Raw genomic sequence first — 17,795 nt, 5'->3', positions numbered from 1 at the left:
AGTGTCAATTTTAATCATTTAATCAATTAATTAAAAGTAATACTTAAAACTGGCCTTTAATTGAAATTAAAAAAATCAATAAATAGATTAATTTAACTGAATAGGCTGTAATTTTATTTATTTTTACAATATTGTGTTTATGTATAAACACGCACATGATCTCAATCGTCAAATTCAGTTGAAGTCGGTCGGCTTGCCGTCACCTAATGATGTGGTTGCGGTTCACGGCTCGCAGGAGCAAACTGTGGAGGTGGCATCCCACACAAGTCTGGAGGCGGAGCTCAGGGCCAAAGAAAGGGAGAGCGCACAGCTGGTGGAAGACGTCCAGAGACTGCAGGCCAGCCTGACCAAACTACGAGAGACCACCAGCAGCCAGATCACACAGCTGGAGCAGCAGCTCAGCAGCAAGACGGCCGTTCTCAAGGTAGAAGAGAAGAAGTCTTTGGGATTGTGTGTGTGTGCTGTGTTGGTGTCAGCATTCGTGAAATCTTTTGCCATCCACAGGAACTGGAAGAGAAACTCGAGAAGCAAGCAGACTATGAGGAGGTGAAGAAGGAGTTGGGGTAAGGAGCTTGAGCAGCGTTTATCGCCAGCGCTCGATGCGGCGGTACAAAAGCATGACCTTGTTTCAAGACCATTTTTTTGTGTTATGGTTTTTAGTACAATACGTTTTGTCTCTGTCCTCAGTATTCTGAAGTCAGTCGAGTTTGGAACATCAGATTCCGTGCAGGTAAAAAAAAAAAGAAAAATGTCTCGTAATGACATTACTCCCTTGGTCTTTGTTCCATAATTAGGACATAGAATGATTTGATAATTGAACAAGTATAGTAATTATGAGCTTTTCAGTTGGGAACAAATGTATTTTTACTTTGCGCTCTCCCGTCATCAGGATTCATCCAAACCTCTGGAGGTGCTGTTGCTGGAGAGGAATCGTAGTCTTCAATCGGAGAGCGCCGCGCTGCGCATAGCCAACGCCGAGCTCAGCGGTAAGTTTAGGAAGGTCTCGGCCCGCCATTACGGTAACGGCGGATGCGACTTGAAGTCTCCGGGTAAGGCTGTGCACGTTCACAGATATGCTCAAAAAAAAAAACTCCCTGCTTTTTGTTTTTCTCTGAGAATACTGAACACAAGGTTTTTGTTTTCAAACATGTCAACCAAATGAGGTTTTATCGAGCCCACGCACAAAGACAACTCGAGCGCGTTTATTCAAACCAGTAGGTCAACCTAAAGAGCAAATAAAAGTTGCACAACACCAAAAATGAGGACAGCATACTATGGCCCCCGCCTTGCATCAGGACGAGCGCAACAGTGTTTATGGGTTTGAAATGTCATAGCTTTAGGCTTGAATAGCTGAGCAGCTCTGAATTGATTAACATTCACAGTAAGGGGAGCCTACTGTCTCGCTCAATCATGTTAAGTCTCAATGGTTATGCATTTGAATAATATTACTCGCCGCGCCGATCATCCAGATGGATTCTTATAGTTAAAAAGATCAGGGGTTCACGAGTTGCTTTCATATATTTGTTTTGATGAATGTGAAAATGGAGTCTGTTGGAAAACTTCGACCTTCACCGTGAGTGTGAAGACCTGCCCACACTATTTGTATTCTGTTCAGCCATAAATATTGTTTTCAGACTCCCCCCTCCGACCTGGATATATTTAATAAAATAAGGACTTGCCGCCGCATCTGGGACAATGGAGCGTTAAGGATCACCGCTCGGCACGGAGGACGACGTCTTTTGACCGCTTGTGTCCACACGAGGAACTGCGAAGTCGGGCCGAGCGAGTCCGCCTCGACGGCACACTGTCAATTGTTTTGGTTGTCCTGATTTTTTTTTTTTTCCCCCTCTTCCAGGCTGTGACTTACAAGAAAGGTTGAAATCACAAATGCATGGGCATTTTGTCTTGGGGGGGTTGGCAAAAAAGGCAAATTCGGAAACGACTTCAGTTAATTTTGTGTTTGGTCTCTGTTTTTTTGGAACCCCTTTTTTGTTGACTCCCCCCATAATGCACGGTGTGTTTGACCTTTCTTGTAGGGCCAGCCGGGCGGAAAGGGACAGAAGAGTCGACACCTAAGGAGGAAAGCGGCGAGCCCTCTTCTTCGCCCCCTCCTCCTTTCCCTTCCTCCTCGCAGCCTTCCATGTCTCGCACTCTCACGGATGCCCTCAACACGGCCACCACGACCAGCAGCAGCAGCAGCGGGGACGCGCACCCCTTCACTCCCACGGGCATTGGCCAGGACTTCTACTCCCCGGTCTTCCCGCTGGTGGGTGGCAAGATGGCTTTGAACTCGTTGATCCAGCGGCAGCTGCTGCAGACCTTCTACTCCAAAGCCTTGCAAGAGTCGTCCGGGATCCCCGGCGGGGCTCTTCTGTTCACCCCTTTCACTCCGACCCTCAGCTCCATCCCTACCTCCAGCCCGGGCTGCGCGTCGGCCGCCGTCCCCCTGGCGGCCAGCAGCCCCCAGCCGCCCCCGGCCAGCCCGGACATGGCCCCCGTTAACGGGAGCAGCACGGCCGGCAGCGCCCCGTCGCCGTCCCCGAGCCACTCGGACGCCACCACGGGGAGCGTTTTGGACGGCGAGGACATGGACACGGCCGAGATCGCCCGGCAGGTGAAAGAGCAGCTGATCAAGCACAACATCGGCCAGCGCGTCTTCGGCCACTACGTGCTGGGCCTCTCCCAGGGCTCCGTCAGCGAGATCCTGGCCCGGCCCAAACCGTGGAACAAACTCACCATCCGCGGCAAGGAGCCCTTCCACAAGATGAGGCAGTTCCTGGCCGACGAGCAGAACATCCTGGCGCTTCGCAGCATCCAGGGACGGCAGCGAGGTGAGCGTCTGCGCCTGGAGTGCGCTATGTGTGTGTCAAGCATGCGTGTGCGCCTTCCGTGGAGCGGCCCTGCACACGGCTATTGATCAGCTTGTCAATAAGACCTAGCCGTCATATATTTCTTCCTCCTTCCTAACTCCCATTCTGCGCCACATCTGTGTGTCCTGAACGAGTTCTCAAGACACACACAGACATCCCAAGAGCCTCTCCTCGCCGTTTCGCTCAATACAGAAACCTTTCACACATCAATAGCATCGATCGGTGGGAACTGGCAAGAAGGCTGAGGGTACTGCTAAATGCGGGTAGATTCGATTAGCCCGGGCCTGCTTTTGTTCACGCATCGGGACATTTCTGATGGAAGATGTTCTCGGCGGTCCGCAAAATGCGGTGGAGTTGACCACCTAGTCTCGAAGAGAGTTTGGGCCTCCGACACTTTGTCATTACATCTCACTCTCGTAGTTTAATATCGCTGCGAGAAGCAGAGCTTGGATTCCTGCCGGGGCTCCACATGATGTGGATCAATACATTTCCTGGCACTCTAATGTGCGCTGGATAAAAAAGTTCCCCCCCCCCCCCCCCCCTCTCCGCATAGCATTTACTTATTAGGGAAGTTCATACAATAGCGTAGCTGTTAGAAAAATAAACCCACAAGTGCTTTAACATAGTGTGTGGTATATTGTTTTTAACAGAGGGCTCAGGCCAGCCCCAGCTTAGCCGAATGTTTCAGGATGTTCCGAAGCGGAGAGCCCTCTCCAATACAGCTTCACACACAGGTCTGTCCCCTTCACACGCAGATTCCAGCACGTTCTGTCCGTGTGGCATGTTTGTGTCAAGGGTGAACGTGGATGTGCTTTGTCGATCGTTGGCGGGCATAAATGCGCCGCCGCGGTCGCCACGCAAAAAAAAAGCCAGCATGTGCAGAAGCCCCCGTAGTGCGTTTGCATGTGTGGCGGGCTCCAAAGGAACCAACGGTGTAGTTGCCTTAGAGCCGGAATGTTCTGCGGAAAGGTTTATTATTAGAAAGAAAGAAATGATCCATTCTTTTGTTTGCCTCCAAATAGTTGGTTTCCCTTCTTGTGTTCATGTCTCGCTTTGTCTTTCCTTGCTTTCAGGGAACATCACAGCTCGCGTCCGCTCTCAAGATGCCGGTTCAGACGAGGCCATCAAGTCCATTCTGGAGCAGGCCAAAAGAGAGCTGCAGGTGCAGAAAGCCGGTGAGTGTAAATCTTATTCTTTTTTTTTTTTCCTGTCAAGTCTGGGGATGTTTCCGTATCCCCTTGACATTTATTTTTTCCCTCCATCCAGATTTGTCGCATGCGCAGCCCTCCTACGTAGGCCTGAAAGGAGGGGGCGGAAGCGGGCTGGGGGGCGGCGGGTCAGACGAGGCCATCCGCTCCATCCTGGAGCAAGCCCGCCGGGAGATGGAGGCCCAGCAGGCTGCGCTGGAACCCATCCTCAAAGCCTCATCGTCCTCATCCTCCCTGATGTCTCAGAGGGACCTCATGAGCTCGCCGCTCACCGCTCCCCTCCCCCCTTACAATCCCCTGGCTCTCTCCCTCAAGAAGCCTCCCAGCTCGCTCTTGTCCTCCCCCTCCTCCCCGTCGCCAGTGCTGGACTTCAGTTCTGGCATCAAGAGGGAGAGCAGGCCCTCTTCGGGCATCGACATGTCATCGGACGGCGCTTTCAGGCAAGGTCGGAGCTCCGAGGGCTCGGTACGCTCCGGGACTGCGGCGGGAGGGGTGGGTTACTGGAGAGAGCAGTGGTGGAGCAGCATGCACACGGACCCCCGCAGGACTTCAGCTGGAGATGAGAACCACAACCAGGAAGACTCCAAAGAGGTACGGAGGGTCTCGCGTGTACGCTTTCCCTCTTGCCCACCGCAGCAGTCGCACGTCTGACGTGTTCCCCTCGCGCCGTGCTTTAGGGAATACTGAGTGACAGTCTGTCTCGAAACAAGCCGTGGAACAAGTTGAACCAGAGGAACCGGGAGCCCTACCTGCGCATGCAGCCGTGGCTCAATGGAGACCAGGGGCAAAACGCACATATCCAGCAAGCTCACAACCAAGGTACACAAATCCCGCCGCAGCAGCAGCAGCAGCACACATCTATGATTCACACAAGCGCTTTACTCAGAAAGCCCTGATTAGAGCTCTCGGCAAGTTGCTACTGTCCATCTGTCAATCAGTCAATCTTCCATCCCTGGCTCTCTCTCGCCCGATCTGACCTCGCGTTCTCCCATCCCCTCCCCCCGTTGACTCCCCCCATCCACTATGCAGTGGCAGTGTCAGCCAGCAAGCTGCTGGTTCGTCATGTCATAGACAAGTTAGTGTTGCGGCGCCAGATGGCAGCTCTGCGTGTGCATGCGTGTGCGTGTCTCTGTTTCTCTCTGGGGGTGTAAACAGCAGCTAATGTACACTGACAGCTCCTCATGACTGCTCTCTTCCAGCCTGCTGAGCTGCACAGCAACACTACACAGGCAGAGACAGGAGGGGGGGGGGGATGAAAGAAAGAGCAGCAAGCCAAAAAAGCGTCAAACTCAAAAACTTAAAACACCTTTGCCGTTCCTTAAATAGGAATCCCGTCCGTGTGTGGGGGGGGAGAAAAAAAAAAAGCGTACATGGGTCTCCTAACCCACACGATCTTTGTGTCTCCCTCCACAAACAGAAGGTACTCCCAAAACATCAGCGAGCTGCAGCCCCGCGCCGGAGTCGCCGCTCAGCTCGGCCGAAGAATCCGTCAACGGCCTCGCCGGCGATCTGCTCACGTCGCAGTCGTCCGGGCTCAAGACCGCCTGCGACGAGCCTTCGTGCGGAGACTCCCAGCCTGGAACCCCGCTGCCTGTACCCGGCCACTCGGGTCTGAGCATTCAGGAGATGGTTGCAATGTCTCCCGAGCTCGATACGTACGCTATTACCAAGAAGGTGAAGGAGGTGCTGACAGACAACAACCTCGGTGAGACTTCCAGAAAGCACGAATTATTTCTTCATTATTTATTATTAATTTATTATTATTGCTATTATTATTATTGCTATTTCCTGGCTCCAGATTATTCTTAAATGGTCACAATTTTTCATAGTAGAGCTTTTTTGTCCCAAATTCATCTTTTAAATCAATGCCCCTCTCTAACAAAGGCCATCATCTATCCCAACCAGGCCAGCGTCTGTTTGGGGAGACGATCCTGGGTCTGACACAGGGTTCCGTCTCAGACCTGCTGGCCAGGCCCAAACCGTGGCACAAGCTCAGCCTGAAGGGCAGGGAGCCCTTTGTCCGGATGCAGCTTTGGCTCCAGGACCCGCACAGTGTGGAGAAACTCATGGACATGAAGCGACTGGAGAAGAAAGGTGTGTATGAAAAACAAAACCTCAAGGCTGGGAGGGGTAACCCCCTTCTGATTTCAGAACCACGTGCTCAAACATGCGTTGATTTGATAAAAACATGCAGATGAAAGCCCCTTTTTTTGCACAGACGATATCTTTTGTGTAGGACGGCCGAGCATGTTGTGCGTATCACAGTCGTCTTGGTGTGATGTCAGTAGCAATCAGGACGCCAGGCATCACGTACTGTATTAGATGTGACAGCTAGGGGACCGCCGCGGGCCTGCTTACTCACAGTCATCAGCACTCCTCTTCATCATTGTCATCATCGTAATAATCATCAGTCTATAAAGTTGTATTTTTAATCTTTGTCGGGAGCCTTTATCACGCAGCGTTGCTTTTTTGCCGATGTGACGTGAGCGTGATCAGCGGTGAAACCAAAGGCCGGCCGGCCGGCCTCAGTGACCCCCCCTCACCACACAATTGATGCGCTTTTATTGGAGGAATGCGTCGACTTTAGTATCACTAAACTGAAGAAAAATAAGCTACAGTTCAATATTGTGTTTGTACAGTGCATTTTTGGGGGTCACTCTCCTTTCAACTTCATTTGGGTTTACCGACCCCAAAGTAAAGCATCCCAGTAGCAACAGGCAATCGACCTGACCCAGAGCAAAGCCACGAGGAAAGACACGAATCTCCTCTACAGCAACTGTGTTTGGCCCCTCACCTTTGCGCTAGCAGCCCGCAAGCTTGCTTTTATTTTTTTTTATTTTTTTTTAAGAGCGCTCTAACCTTGCTCTGAGGGCCTCACCGCTGTTGCTGCACTACTAATATGTGTATCAGGGTGGACAAAATGTCAAACTAATGTGAAGCCGCCGTGAACTGTTCATTTTCTGCCGCTGGTGCCTGAAGTAAAGCGAGCTTACATTTGCTGTTTGTGTCGAACAGGGCTTCATTGTTACATTTTGCGGGAAGTACAATAGCACCACCTAGTGTCAGTTGAGCATACCTGGCAGTAGTAAAGCGCCCATGACAACACAGTTTGATTATTTTTAAATCAAATTTCTCCATTAATGACAGAGATATTTTCCGTACTTGCATTTTCACTAAATGCCTCAATGTTTTTGTGTCTACACAGCCTACATGAAGAGGAGGCTGAGCTCCTTGAGTGACGGCCATTCTGTGGACGGTGGCCTAGTGGGGCCAGACTACGTGCAGGGCTCTCAGAGTCCGGGGCCACAGCAGCACCTGAAGAAGCCCAGAGTGGTGCTAGGCCCCGAAGAAAAGGAGGCCCTGAAAAGGGCTTACCAACAAAAACCGTATCCCTCACCCAAGACCATTGAGGAGCTGGCCTCGCAGCTCAACCTGAAGACCAGCACCGTTATCAACTGGTTTCATAATTACAGGTCAGCGTTTTGAGGAGGGTCGTGAGCGTAGAACGGAATTTAGGATCATATGAAATGTTTTTATTTGTAGTTTAACACCTCCATGATTTACAAAATACATACACCGAAAGTCTTTAACCAAACAATATAATGAATGTCTGCTAGCTCAACCGCTAACATATAATGTGAAATACCATTGGTAGGCTACTGGACATTAGCACAAATTTAAAATGTGTTTGAATTGACTTTTAACAAACAGCGATTGACGTCCAGCGTCTCTTCCAGGTCACGTATCCGGCGAGAGCTCTTCATTGAGGAAATCCAGGCAGCCGGAGGGGTCGGGCCCGGCAGCGAGGGGGGCTCCCCTTCCCTCCGCGGGTCGAAATCAGGCGAAGGGGACAGCTGCGACGGGACCGAGTCGGAGGGCACAGTGGAGGCGCGCCAGGGATTCGGTGCGGGCCTGGAGGAGCACAGGGGAGCGTGCAAAGACCACGACATGGAGGCCGAGTCTGAGGCGGGGGGCTCGAATAATTCTCCTTCCCAGCTAGACTGCGTCCCGCCGGGCTCTAGTTGCGGCTCGGGCGGACTTGGGCTCTTCAGCCTAACGGAGGCATCCCCCGGAAGCTCCGCCTCGAGTACTAATCTCCCGGCCTCCGGCCCGGCCAGAAACCCCAGGGACAATAATTTGCGCAAGAAGAAAGCGGCCAACCTCAATAACATCATCCACCGGCTGGAAAAGGCCGCCAGCAAAGAGGATCCCTCCGAGTGGGAGTTCTAGCCCCGCCCCCTCCTCCAGCCTGAGCGCCCTTCGCCCCTCTTGTCTCATAACCTCACCACCTCTAACCTTGGACCCCTCCTGCTCTGTTCCAGTTGGAGAGTGGACACAGCCAAAGTCAAGCTCAGCAGCCATTTTTACTACAAAGCTTTTCCCAAAAGAGGAAAGCGAGGTTGGCAAAACCCTTAAAAACAAACAAAAGATTTACTGAATACCTAGAAGAACAAAATAAGAGAGCTTAAGTGTCTCTTCTTCTTTTCTTTTTTTTTTTTTTAAAACTGAGTTTTGTTTTTGTACTGAGAAAAGCACTTAGCCGTCCTGCTGGCCTCTGGCCCTGCTGTACCTCCCCCCTTATCACCAGCCACTGGTGCACCAGACCGACCGGTCAGTCCCGAGCCGGGGTCAGTCCCGAGCCGGGGTCAGTCCCGAGCCGGGGTCAGTCCCGAGCCGGGGTCTGACCCGAGCCGGGGTCTGACCCGCGGCCGGGCTGCGAAACCCGGACTGGGTCAAGACAGGCGAGGCCTGTCGCAGCAGCTGTCCCAGTGACACACACACACACTGCTCGATGATAGATAAGAGACAGGAACTCTCTGGCAAGAACTTTCACTTTTCTTAAAGGAGATCTTTTTTCCGCTCTTCTTCTCACCTCCCAAGTGTCCACAAACCTCCCCTCACTCAGTGAGACGCCTCATTTTTTTCACACTGTAGAGTGACTGTTACAAAAAAAAAAAAAAAAAACCCTTTGCCTTTTTTCACTCACTTGCATGTGTGTGCGCGCGTGTGTGTGTGTTTTTTTTGTATGTTTAGGGGTTGTGTCAGCGCGCGTGTGTGCGTCGCCACATCTGGATGGCGGCGCCTTTTGCTTTTGTATCTCCTACACTCTTAAGAGGGTAACGCGCCTGAGCTGCCATGGTTACTGATGTACGAACTTTGACCTGTTGTGTACCCCGTACTCCTATCTCTATCCTGCTGACAGCCATGTGATGGCCAGAAGGATGACGTAATAATTCCTCGCAAACACACAGTCGTCTGGAAAGGAAAGGAAAGGAGAGAAGGAACCCCTTAGGTCCTTCGCCAAGGATGAAGGACCATCTCGTTCTCTCTCTTTTTTTTTTTTTTTTTTTAAATTCATATTGCAATTTGGTTGCCAATAAGAGATTGCACAGTCTTCTGACTCTAAAGATAACAAAATAGGGAATTTTAGGAAGCATTAGTACAAAATAAGCAGACAATAAGAGGATAACATGTTACTGTTGTTTTTTTTGTTCTTTAAAAAAAAAAAAAGAAGCAAATTAGGATGGTATCATATTGCATTGTTAAACATACGATACGATGACTTCACGTAGTACTGTAGCTGATATTTTCCGTGTCTCCCGGTTGTTGTTTCCCCCCTTTTTTTTTTTAGGTTGCGCACATCACAGTTCGACCCAGCACTGGATCTGCTCGGGTGTACAGTACGTGTGTGTGTGTGTGGGCGTGTGTGTGTGCGCTCACCACCAGCTAATTTCCTGTTCACAAACATCTTTTTATAGGCCAAATCAGGAAGTGTGTGTGTGTGTGTTTGTCTGTGTGTGTATTTGTATATTTGCCTGCATGTCAGTCAGGGTCGAGTTCAATTTCCAAACCTTGGGTTAGCAATCATAAATCAGATTTTTTGGGGGCAATGTACAGTACTTTTGAGTTCACTCCAACTCTGGTGTGAGCAGTTACACTCTCCTCCAGTCTTTCCTGATTTCCAGGAATTTTTGTTGTCGTCACGTTCGATTCTACTGTATACACTACAAATTTGAAGGCATATCACCTCCTCCTCCTTGTCCCACACAAGCCCTCAGTGCCTGTCAGCCCACTGCCTCCCCTTTGTGCGTGCGTGCGTGTGTGTCTTTGTGTGTTTGCAACGAGTGTGGGGAGGGGGTTCATATTTCGTATCTACTCGCACACACTACTAGTGCACAACTGACACCCTTCTTTTGAAGCTGTTTGACGCGTTACCATTACATTAATCTCACCATGTAGTTTAATACGATGATTTACTGTAGCTCGGTTTGATTGCTCTTTTATTTTCATTTATAGTTTTGGTTTTTATTCTGCTTATTTATAGGTGCTGTAATTTTTCATTTAATGTCTTATCATTTGAGTTGTTTATTATGTAAGGGATTATACTGTTCCTGAGGGCAAGTAATATTTTTACTAGACGTGATAGACTGCCGGCAGTATTGGTTTAATATTGACAGACGTACTAGTTCTCATTTGTTTGTATATTCATGAATCCGAAACGTTTAGTGTCATTTCAAAACTTTTTTTGGGGGGAAAAAATGCGTTTGTCACACTTTGCGCCCCGCCCCCCCTTCCTATCTTTTTTTTTTTCTTTCTCAACAGTTATGCTCTTAAATGGCTAGCTCGAGAATCTGACAAAAAACATATCAAGATGATTGGATTGCATATCTCCTTGTTTTGACTCGACTGTCATCTTTACGGACGTATATCTCGGACAAACTTGTCTTTAGCTAGAAGTCATTCATCGCCATTTACTCGATCAGGTCCAAGTGTATGCTCGTTGTCATATAGGTCAAACGAAATCATCCGAAAATGAGAATACATGTTGAAAAGAGGTCATATCTGCCAAATTGAGATTAGACGAGTTGTACCAGCTAGCGCGGAAGAGCAAGCCTACGATTATGCAGAATTGTTATCTATAGCAGTCCGTACAGAAAAGCACTTATTAGGACAGGGTCTGTCAAACACTACACCGGAGTTACCATCGCGGGCGGGCTCCTGGGAAACGGAGGCCTTTCATTTGCGGAAGTGGTTGAGAACCAAGCACACACTCCAACACTAAAATGGAAACAAACGTCGGTCGGCTGATGAATTTACACAGAAATTCGTGCGACACAACGGGAACAGTGTAGATATAATTAGTAAGTACCTGATTTGGTTTGAAGATGGAATACTCTCCCTTAAGCTTCCTGTTCCCTTAATGAACACAATTGTTGGTACCCTTCTGTTAAAGAAAAGGCCATTTTAAAAAAAAGTCAAGTTTGGCAAAATTCGTATTGGTGCTGCCCGAGTGACAGAAAGGTCCATTTTAGCCACCAGTATTATTTCAGTTACCATTGCGGGAGTTTTTGTTAGTTTTCCCTAATAGAAGGGTACCAACTATTTTATTCACGGATTCTATATGGACAAAGTATTAGGCGGTGAAAATGGACGAAAACATGGAGTCAAGCTATTTTGAACACTGTCAGAACCAATTAATGGGCATCAAATAGACAATTCATTTGTCCAAAATGCTAATTATTGCTAACCCTGCAACCAAATATAGGTTATGTAGGTTATATTCGGATTAAAATGTTTGATTTTAACATTACCAAACAAAATTACCGAGATGTCTGTAAAGAAACCTAAAATGTCAATTTAAATCGAACTGAAAACTACAGTATTGTTTAAAAAAAAAAAAAGTTCACTGTAACATGTAATTCAGTGATTCTTTAGCTTCCCACTAGAGGGAGCCCTCAAGCAGGGCCTGCATAGCACGATTGGAACACAAAACACTGAGAAAGAGCATGTTTGGAAAATACTGTATGATTGATTTCTCAATTAATCACGTCTCACTACTTCTGTCCATATAGACGATCCTGATCCAATGTGCTGCATTTATATCAAGATATAATCTCCCTCAAACTCTCTTCCCATGGACGCCAGGTGTCAAACATCCGTGTCCCTTCAGAGCGCCTTTCGGGCCCGCGACCACACAGAGCACGTCTTGTATCTCTACTGCAACCTTAATACGAAGCACTTAACCCATTTTAGCCATCTCTCCGCCCCGCCCCTTCCGAAAACCACATCAGATCATCAGATTTGTGCCTTTAACTGCCAAGCAGGGCACCAAAACGTTGTGATGTCGTCAGACGTGTGTGTGTGTGTGTGTGGACCGTGTCGTCTCTGATCCGCTTTGATATTTTTTCTCCTCCTTCCCCTCCTTGACCTGTACTTCTCTTCTGGAGAGGGTTGCGGGAATACGGAATTAATGAGCTTGTGTTGTTCTTAACGACTGACCCATTTGGGTTTTTATCAGACACTTACTCCGCCCCCCCACCCCGACGTTGTACATACCTAACAAACAGAATGAAGGAGGAAGTAGGCCGAAAAACAGCAGACACTGTAATAACACTGAATTTACTCATAGGGCATTTTTTTTTTTTTTTTATAAACTTGGGTTTGTCTTCTCCTTCTGTTCCGTGTCAGGTTCGCTGTGACGTCACTGCAGGTATTGAGATGACGTGTGCCAACTATTCGGAGAGGGAGGATAAGAAATTGTAAATACGAGTCGGGGTCAAGTAGCTACGGAGTCACTTAGTGTCACAGTGTGCTTTTTTTTTGTTTTTGTTTGGAAGGCAGGACGAGAGAAGGGACGATTCAGGACTTTTTTTCCATGATCCACAGATATTTTTCTACAAATTTAAAGATCCAGATGATTCTATACACTGTTGAATAACATTGTAAAGGTGTAACAGATGCTGTATATCATATCATGTTTTCTGACGTCGTAAAGCTTTACTGTATGATCTGTTTTGAAGTAGTGCTTTTTTTTTTTTTTTTTTTTAAATATTATTGTGATGGAAGCCTGGACAGCAGCACTGGTCACCCTATTCAGGAAAAACTTAAAAAAAGAAAAAGAGAGACAGAGAGAGAAACCTCAAGATGTTTTTTGTAATAATATTAATACTTTTAGAATATATCTTATGAAGTGGTTTTTTTGTAAGGAATCACTTTTGTTTTCCCCCGACGCAGCGGTGCTGTACGCATAGCACGCACGCACTCTGTCGTCGCGACACACCTAAATACAGCACAATACACTCATCTTCTTCACTTTGCTCGTGTGTTTCCTTTTTGTTTTCGGTCAGTCTTTTTTTTTTTTTCTCTCACTCTGTTTCCAAGCTCAACATTTCAATGTAAAAAAAACAAGAGGAAGCAAAAAGCCAAATAGTGATGTAGTGGTCCACCTTTGTTTCCCATCTCCCCTCCTCTAGCTTCCTCCACAGTGTAGACTGACAACCAAATGACCCGGGGAGAGATCTTCAGCGCTCCCCTCCAACTTTGGAAAGCTTTAAAATGCTTGTTGAGGCTTTATGTTATGTTTTTTTTTTTTTTTTATCACACCCTCTCATCAACAACGTGGAAGTAATAACGCTTTCCCCACCGCTTGGAGTGTGTGCGCTGTGCATGACTGTAAAAGGGACGGTTCCCGCCTCCTTTCCCTCCTCTTTCTCTATTCCCATCTCTCAGCACCTCCGTCACTCCTGAGATGCTCTTCTTCTCCATTTTTTTTTTTTGTTTCCTCATGTATCATTGTTTTCTTTATATCTTTCTATTTACTAAACGTATCATGTTGTTTGTTCTCAGCACTGTAAGACAGTCTCCCCCTTCTACAACATTGAAAAGCAATATCACTGTATGAAACGTTCACAATGTATTTGTTATGATTGACATTTGATTCATTCATCATCATTATTATTATTCACATGCACCCTAGGTGTGATAATTGAAGTAAATCTCTTTTATACAAATACTAAAAGTGTGCTGTGGGAGTTTGTTGTTCAGTTATTCTCAGAGAAAAAGAAAAAAAAGTGTACTTTGAAAGATGTTGGACTGTTTGTGTCATTGACCCACAGGTGAGTGCCTTCAGAATAAGACAAATGACAAATCCAAATGGTTGATGTGGAAAAAAAATAAACTTTTTTTATTCTCCTCCCCAGGTCGCTATGCGGAGCTGCAGGGGGAGTTTGCGTCGGCGGTGCGGATCAGCGCCGAGCAGAAGGAGCTCATCCTGAGACTGGAGCACGATTTGAGCACCATCCAGGCCATGTCCTCCCTGTCCCGACCCGGGGCTGACGGCGCCGAAGTCATCAACATCCCTGACCCCATCAAAGAGGCCACCGCCATGTTTGCTGGTATGCTTGTATGCTTGGTTCCTTAAAAAAAAAAGAAAACAAAAAGTAGTTGGTGTCAGCATCATCCACGGAAAGTTGAATGAAAATGTATATTAGTAAATTAGCATTATCTGGAAATAACAGGGGTTCTAAAACAGAGCCTTGTGGTACCCCTCTATAGATATTCACATCATTTAATGATTTATATATATATATTTTTTTTTAATTCAGCTCTTGACCTTGATTGTACTACCTTTTTTCCCCATTTTGTCAGATTCGGGCCTGAGTGTCCACACTGAGGTGCCTCAAGGTCAGATGGACTCTCTCCTCTCCATCATTTCCAGCCAAAGGGAGAGGTTCCGCTCCCGCAACCAGGAGCTGGAAGCCGTGAGTCACCGTCATACTCGCACACCCATCTCACACATTATTTGTGACCTCCGTCACGTCATTGCAGGAGAGTCGTTCCATGCAGCAGACCATGCAGGCACTACAGAGCGAGCTGGACAGCCTGCGCGCCGACAACATCAAACTCTACGAGAAGATCAAGTTCCTGCAGGGCTATGCCGGCAGAGTATGGCTTCTTTCTGTTTAGTGTGCGTGGGTCACGATTTATTTCACACCAACTTGCGCGTGCTGCAGGCTGGAGGCAGTGATGACACAGTGATGCGCTACTCCTCCCAGTATGAGGAGAGGTTGGACCCATTTGCTTCCTTCAGTAAGAAGGTACAACATCTTTTTCTCAATCTTCACCGATTGGTATCACTCTAACTTGCGTTCATGTTTCTGCTGTGATTTCTGTCAACAGGAGCGTCAGCGTCGCTACTTGAGCCTCAGCCCTTGGGATAAAGCAACCCTGAGCCTGGTACAAATTGTACACACGTGCACACACACACACACACACACAATGCCAACGTGGCTGTCTCGTGTCCCGCAGGGCCGTGTGATCCTCTCCAATAAGATGGCACGCACTGTGGCCTTCTTCTACACCCTGTTCCTGCATTGTCTGGTCTTCTTGGTACGTCAGAAGGATTTGAATCTTCTTCACTGTATTCTGAACATAATAATTCACATAGCTGTGGTCCAATTTGTGACAGGTGTTGTACAAGACTGCTTGGAGCGAGAGCATTGGCAGAGACTGCTCGGCTTTCTGTGCTAAAAAGTAAGACGGAATGTATCGATGTAGTATATACAGAATTTTTGTGTGTGTGTATGTATGCATATATATGATATATTTTGCATATTGAAAACGTTTTAGATTTTTTTCACTGATGTCCATTTTGGGTTATAATATTCTTTTAGTTTTTAATATTTTTAGTGTGTTTTAGATTTTTTTTTTTACCAATATCCTAATTATCTAATTTTATTTTTATATCGAATTTTTAAATTTTATTTTGGCAAACTTCTAAAATGTATTTCTCACATTGTTTTCGCATAGATTAATTGTCGACTTATTTGTCTATCCCTCAGGTACTCTGACCACCTGCATCGTTTCCATGAGAACGACGCAAACCTGTAAGGTGGTGACGTCATTGCCCCACTCACCCTCATTCGGGCTCCCGGTGAAGCAAGATTTGCTTTTGTTGTTGCAGCTAGCTAAAGCCTCCGCTAGAGGGCAGTATATCATTGCATTTCCCTTTCCTCTTATCTTTCCAGCTTATTAAGTTGCAGTCAATAGCTAGCGATAAAATCAGACAATGATGAGCATAGGTCTAATAGCTTATGTCATTTGTGCTTTTTGTGGTCATTAATGAAGATTTAATCTACCAAAGTCGAATCCTTGTCGGGATTTAATCTACAAATAAATCAATGAAGGAACAGTTTACTAATCATAAATGATATATATGTTATAGCATCACAGAATTAATTAGCTTATGGTAGTAACAAACCTTATTGGATTGACTGACATACAAGTGGAACACTTGATGTTATTTGTGTCACCCAATGGCTTGTCATAGATTTTTCAGTGCACAAATCAACTTGTAACTGCTTATTGCTAGCAGAATTTAAAAATCAATGATTATCTCCCTCAAGGTTGACAAACAAGAAGACGGAATTTATTGAGCCTAATTATCTTTAGATTCATGTTTGCATGATAGTGACTGAAGCTTCTCTGTATTGCATATTGACTCTAATAAAGGCTTTGCAGAATAGTTAATATTGTTTTTTATGCTTCTGTTGTCGTGCTAGAACAGCTGAACTATATTGTGGGTTGCTCAGAGACATTCTAAATGGTGCCAGGAATGGCAATTTACAGTGGGAATTTACTTCTGAACACAGCCACACCCCTAAATAGATGAGGGTGTGCACACTTAGGCAACCACATTATCTCAGTTGTTTATTTTCTCTCTCTATTTTTTTATTGTTTGGTTCGATCCCCCGGAGAGACGTTCACCTTTTAACCCAAATGTTCTTCCAGTATTGCACTCCCTCTTGTATCCCCCTCTCTAAAATATTTACGGCCTAATGGGCTTCACGTTATTTTGCGCAGCAGTGTAGGGGTCACCGCTTCTTAACGGTGAAATGCCGTACGGGCTCGGCCGGTGTGTCACGTTTCGTCGCAGATCCTTTACGGAAGTGCTTATGTCATCCTGCAGTGAGGAAGGAGATGAGGAACAAGGGCTTTTTTCACTCTTTAGTCTCCCGGCCTCAAATTTCATTCGTCATGCAGAAGACAGCAAAGTTCTGTTTTTATTATGAATATGAATTATTTAGTAGATTAGACGTGCACGCTTCTCTGTTGGCTCACGGATTCTCTCGCTTGGGCTCTTCTGCACGTGTGTGTGCTTCTCACTGCTGTCCAAAAAAATTGGTTTTCTATTCATCCTAATATCCAAGAAAGTTTGGGTTTTAAGATAACTTGTTTCAATATTGCTGTTCTATTTCACTCTTTTCAAAAACTTGTGCTCAAAATAATTTTTCACTACCCAGCACAGTTTGTACAATTTAATCGACAATGGTTCCATGCATAGCTCATTGTGATTGTTGTGCTGTTTTGATCCATTTCTATTTATTTATTTACTTACTCACTCTTATTAGACCGCAGAATGACTTAAAAAAAAAAAAAAAAGATTTTTCATTGCATTTTTTGTTTTTATTTTTTTTATTTTCTGTTTAGTATTTATTTTTTTTATTTCAATTTATTTATTTTTTCTGAGATATTTTGTCATCTTGTTTTCAATGGTTTTGGCCAAATGATGTCATTTTCTCCTCGTAATTTGCGCTTTCATTTGGCAGGCAACCCCCCATTCCACCCAAAGGCTCCATTGTGCTAAGTAGCTATAAAATCCCCATTCATTTATTCATTCATTCATTCATTCGTCCGTTTTTTTTCCCTTCTTTGTTTGACTGAGAAGCTCAGCCCAGCCCAGTACGAGCTGAGAACTGTTGCACGGATGCACGTGCATGCGTGCGTGTTCATTCATTTGATTCCAGCCAGTTCCCTCAGTAGCATTTCAGCTTCCAAACTATTCCTCCTCTTCTTTCTTCTTTCTCTTTCTTTCCTCCCACAGCAAACACCCCCTCCTACGCCCGCCCCCTCCCCTCCATGGGTGTTGCCATGGAAA

General features: G+C 46.4%; 1 protein-coding gene across 5 annotated transcripts in view; it reads left to right on the top strand.

The window, feature by feature from the left end:
* The window catches only part of cux1b (cut-like homeobox 1b), a 55,033-nt gene extending 38,646 nt beyond the window's left edge, over positions 1-16,387 (top strand). Inside the window, exons 11-23 of one of the 5 annotated variants that reach the window (XM_037266809.1) lie at positions 236-424; positions 505-563; positions 688-730; positions 890-986; positions 2,037-2,831; positions 3,521-3,604; positions 3,944-4,045; positions 4,137-4,669; positions 4,756-4,897; positions 5,496-5,783; positions 5,984-6,172; positions 7,284-7,551; positions 7,816-8,506. In XM_037266809.1, the coding sequence (XP_037122704.1) occupies positions 236-424; positions 505-563; positions 688-730; positions 890-986; positions 2,037-2,831; positions 3,521-3,604; positions 3,944-4,045; positions 4,137-4,669; positions 4,756-4,897; positions 5,496-5,783; positions 5,984-6,172; positions 7,284-7,551; positions 7,816-8,308 (3,282 nt within the window). In that variant the 3' untranslated portion in view covers positions 8,309-8,506. Of the gene's footprint in view, positions 1-235; positions 425-504; positions 564-687; positions 731-889; positions 987-2,036; positions 2,832-3,520; positions 3,605-3,943; positions 4,046-4,136; positions 4,670-4,755; positions 4,898-5,495; positions 5,784-5,962; positions 6,173-7,283; positions 7,552-7,815; positions 8,507-14,058; positions 14,254-14,506; positions 14,620-14,686; positions 14,804-14,871; positions 14,956-15,037; positions 15,095-15,166; positions 15,248-15,326; positions 15,392-15,699 lie in introns of those variants that run through there. The other 4 variants (XM_037266808.1, XM_037266811.1, XM_037266812.1 and 1 more) reach the window with 4 other exon arrangements.
* The last annotated feature ends 1,408 nt before the right edge of the window (positions 16,388-17,795 follow it).

This window comes from Syngnathus acus, chromosome 13 (assembly GCF_901709675.1).
Source record: "Syngnathus acus chromosome 13, fSynAcu1.2, whole genome shotgun sequence".
Classification (NCBI taxonomy): domain Eukaryota; kingdom Metazoa; phylum Chordata; class Actinopteri; order Syngnathiformes; family Syngnathidae; genus Syngnathus; species Syngnathus acus.
The sequence above is the reverse complement of the archived record's forward strand: the minus strand, read 5'-3'. Positions and strand labels throughout refer to the sequence as shown.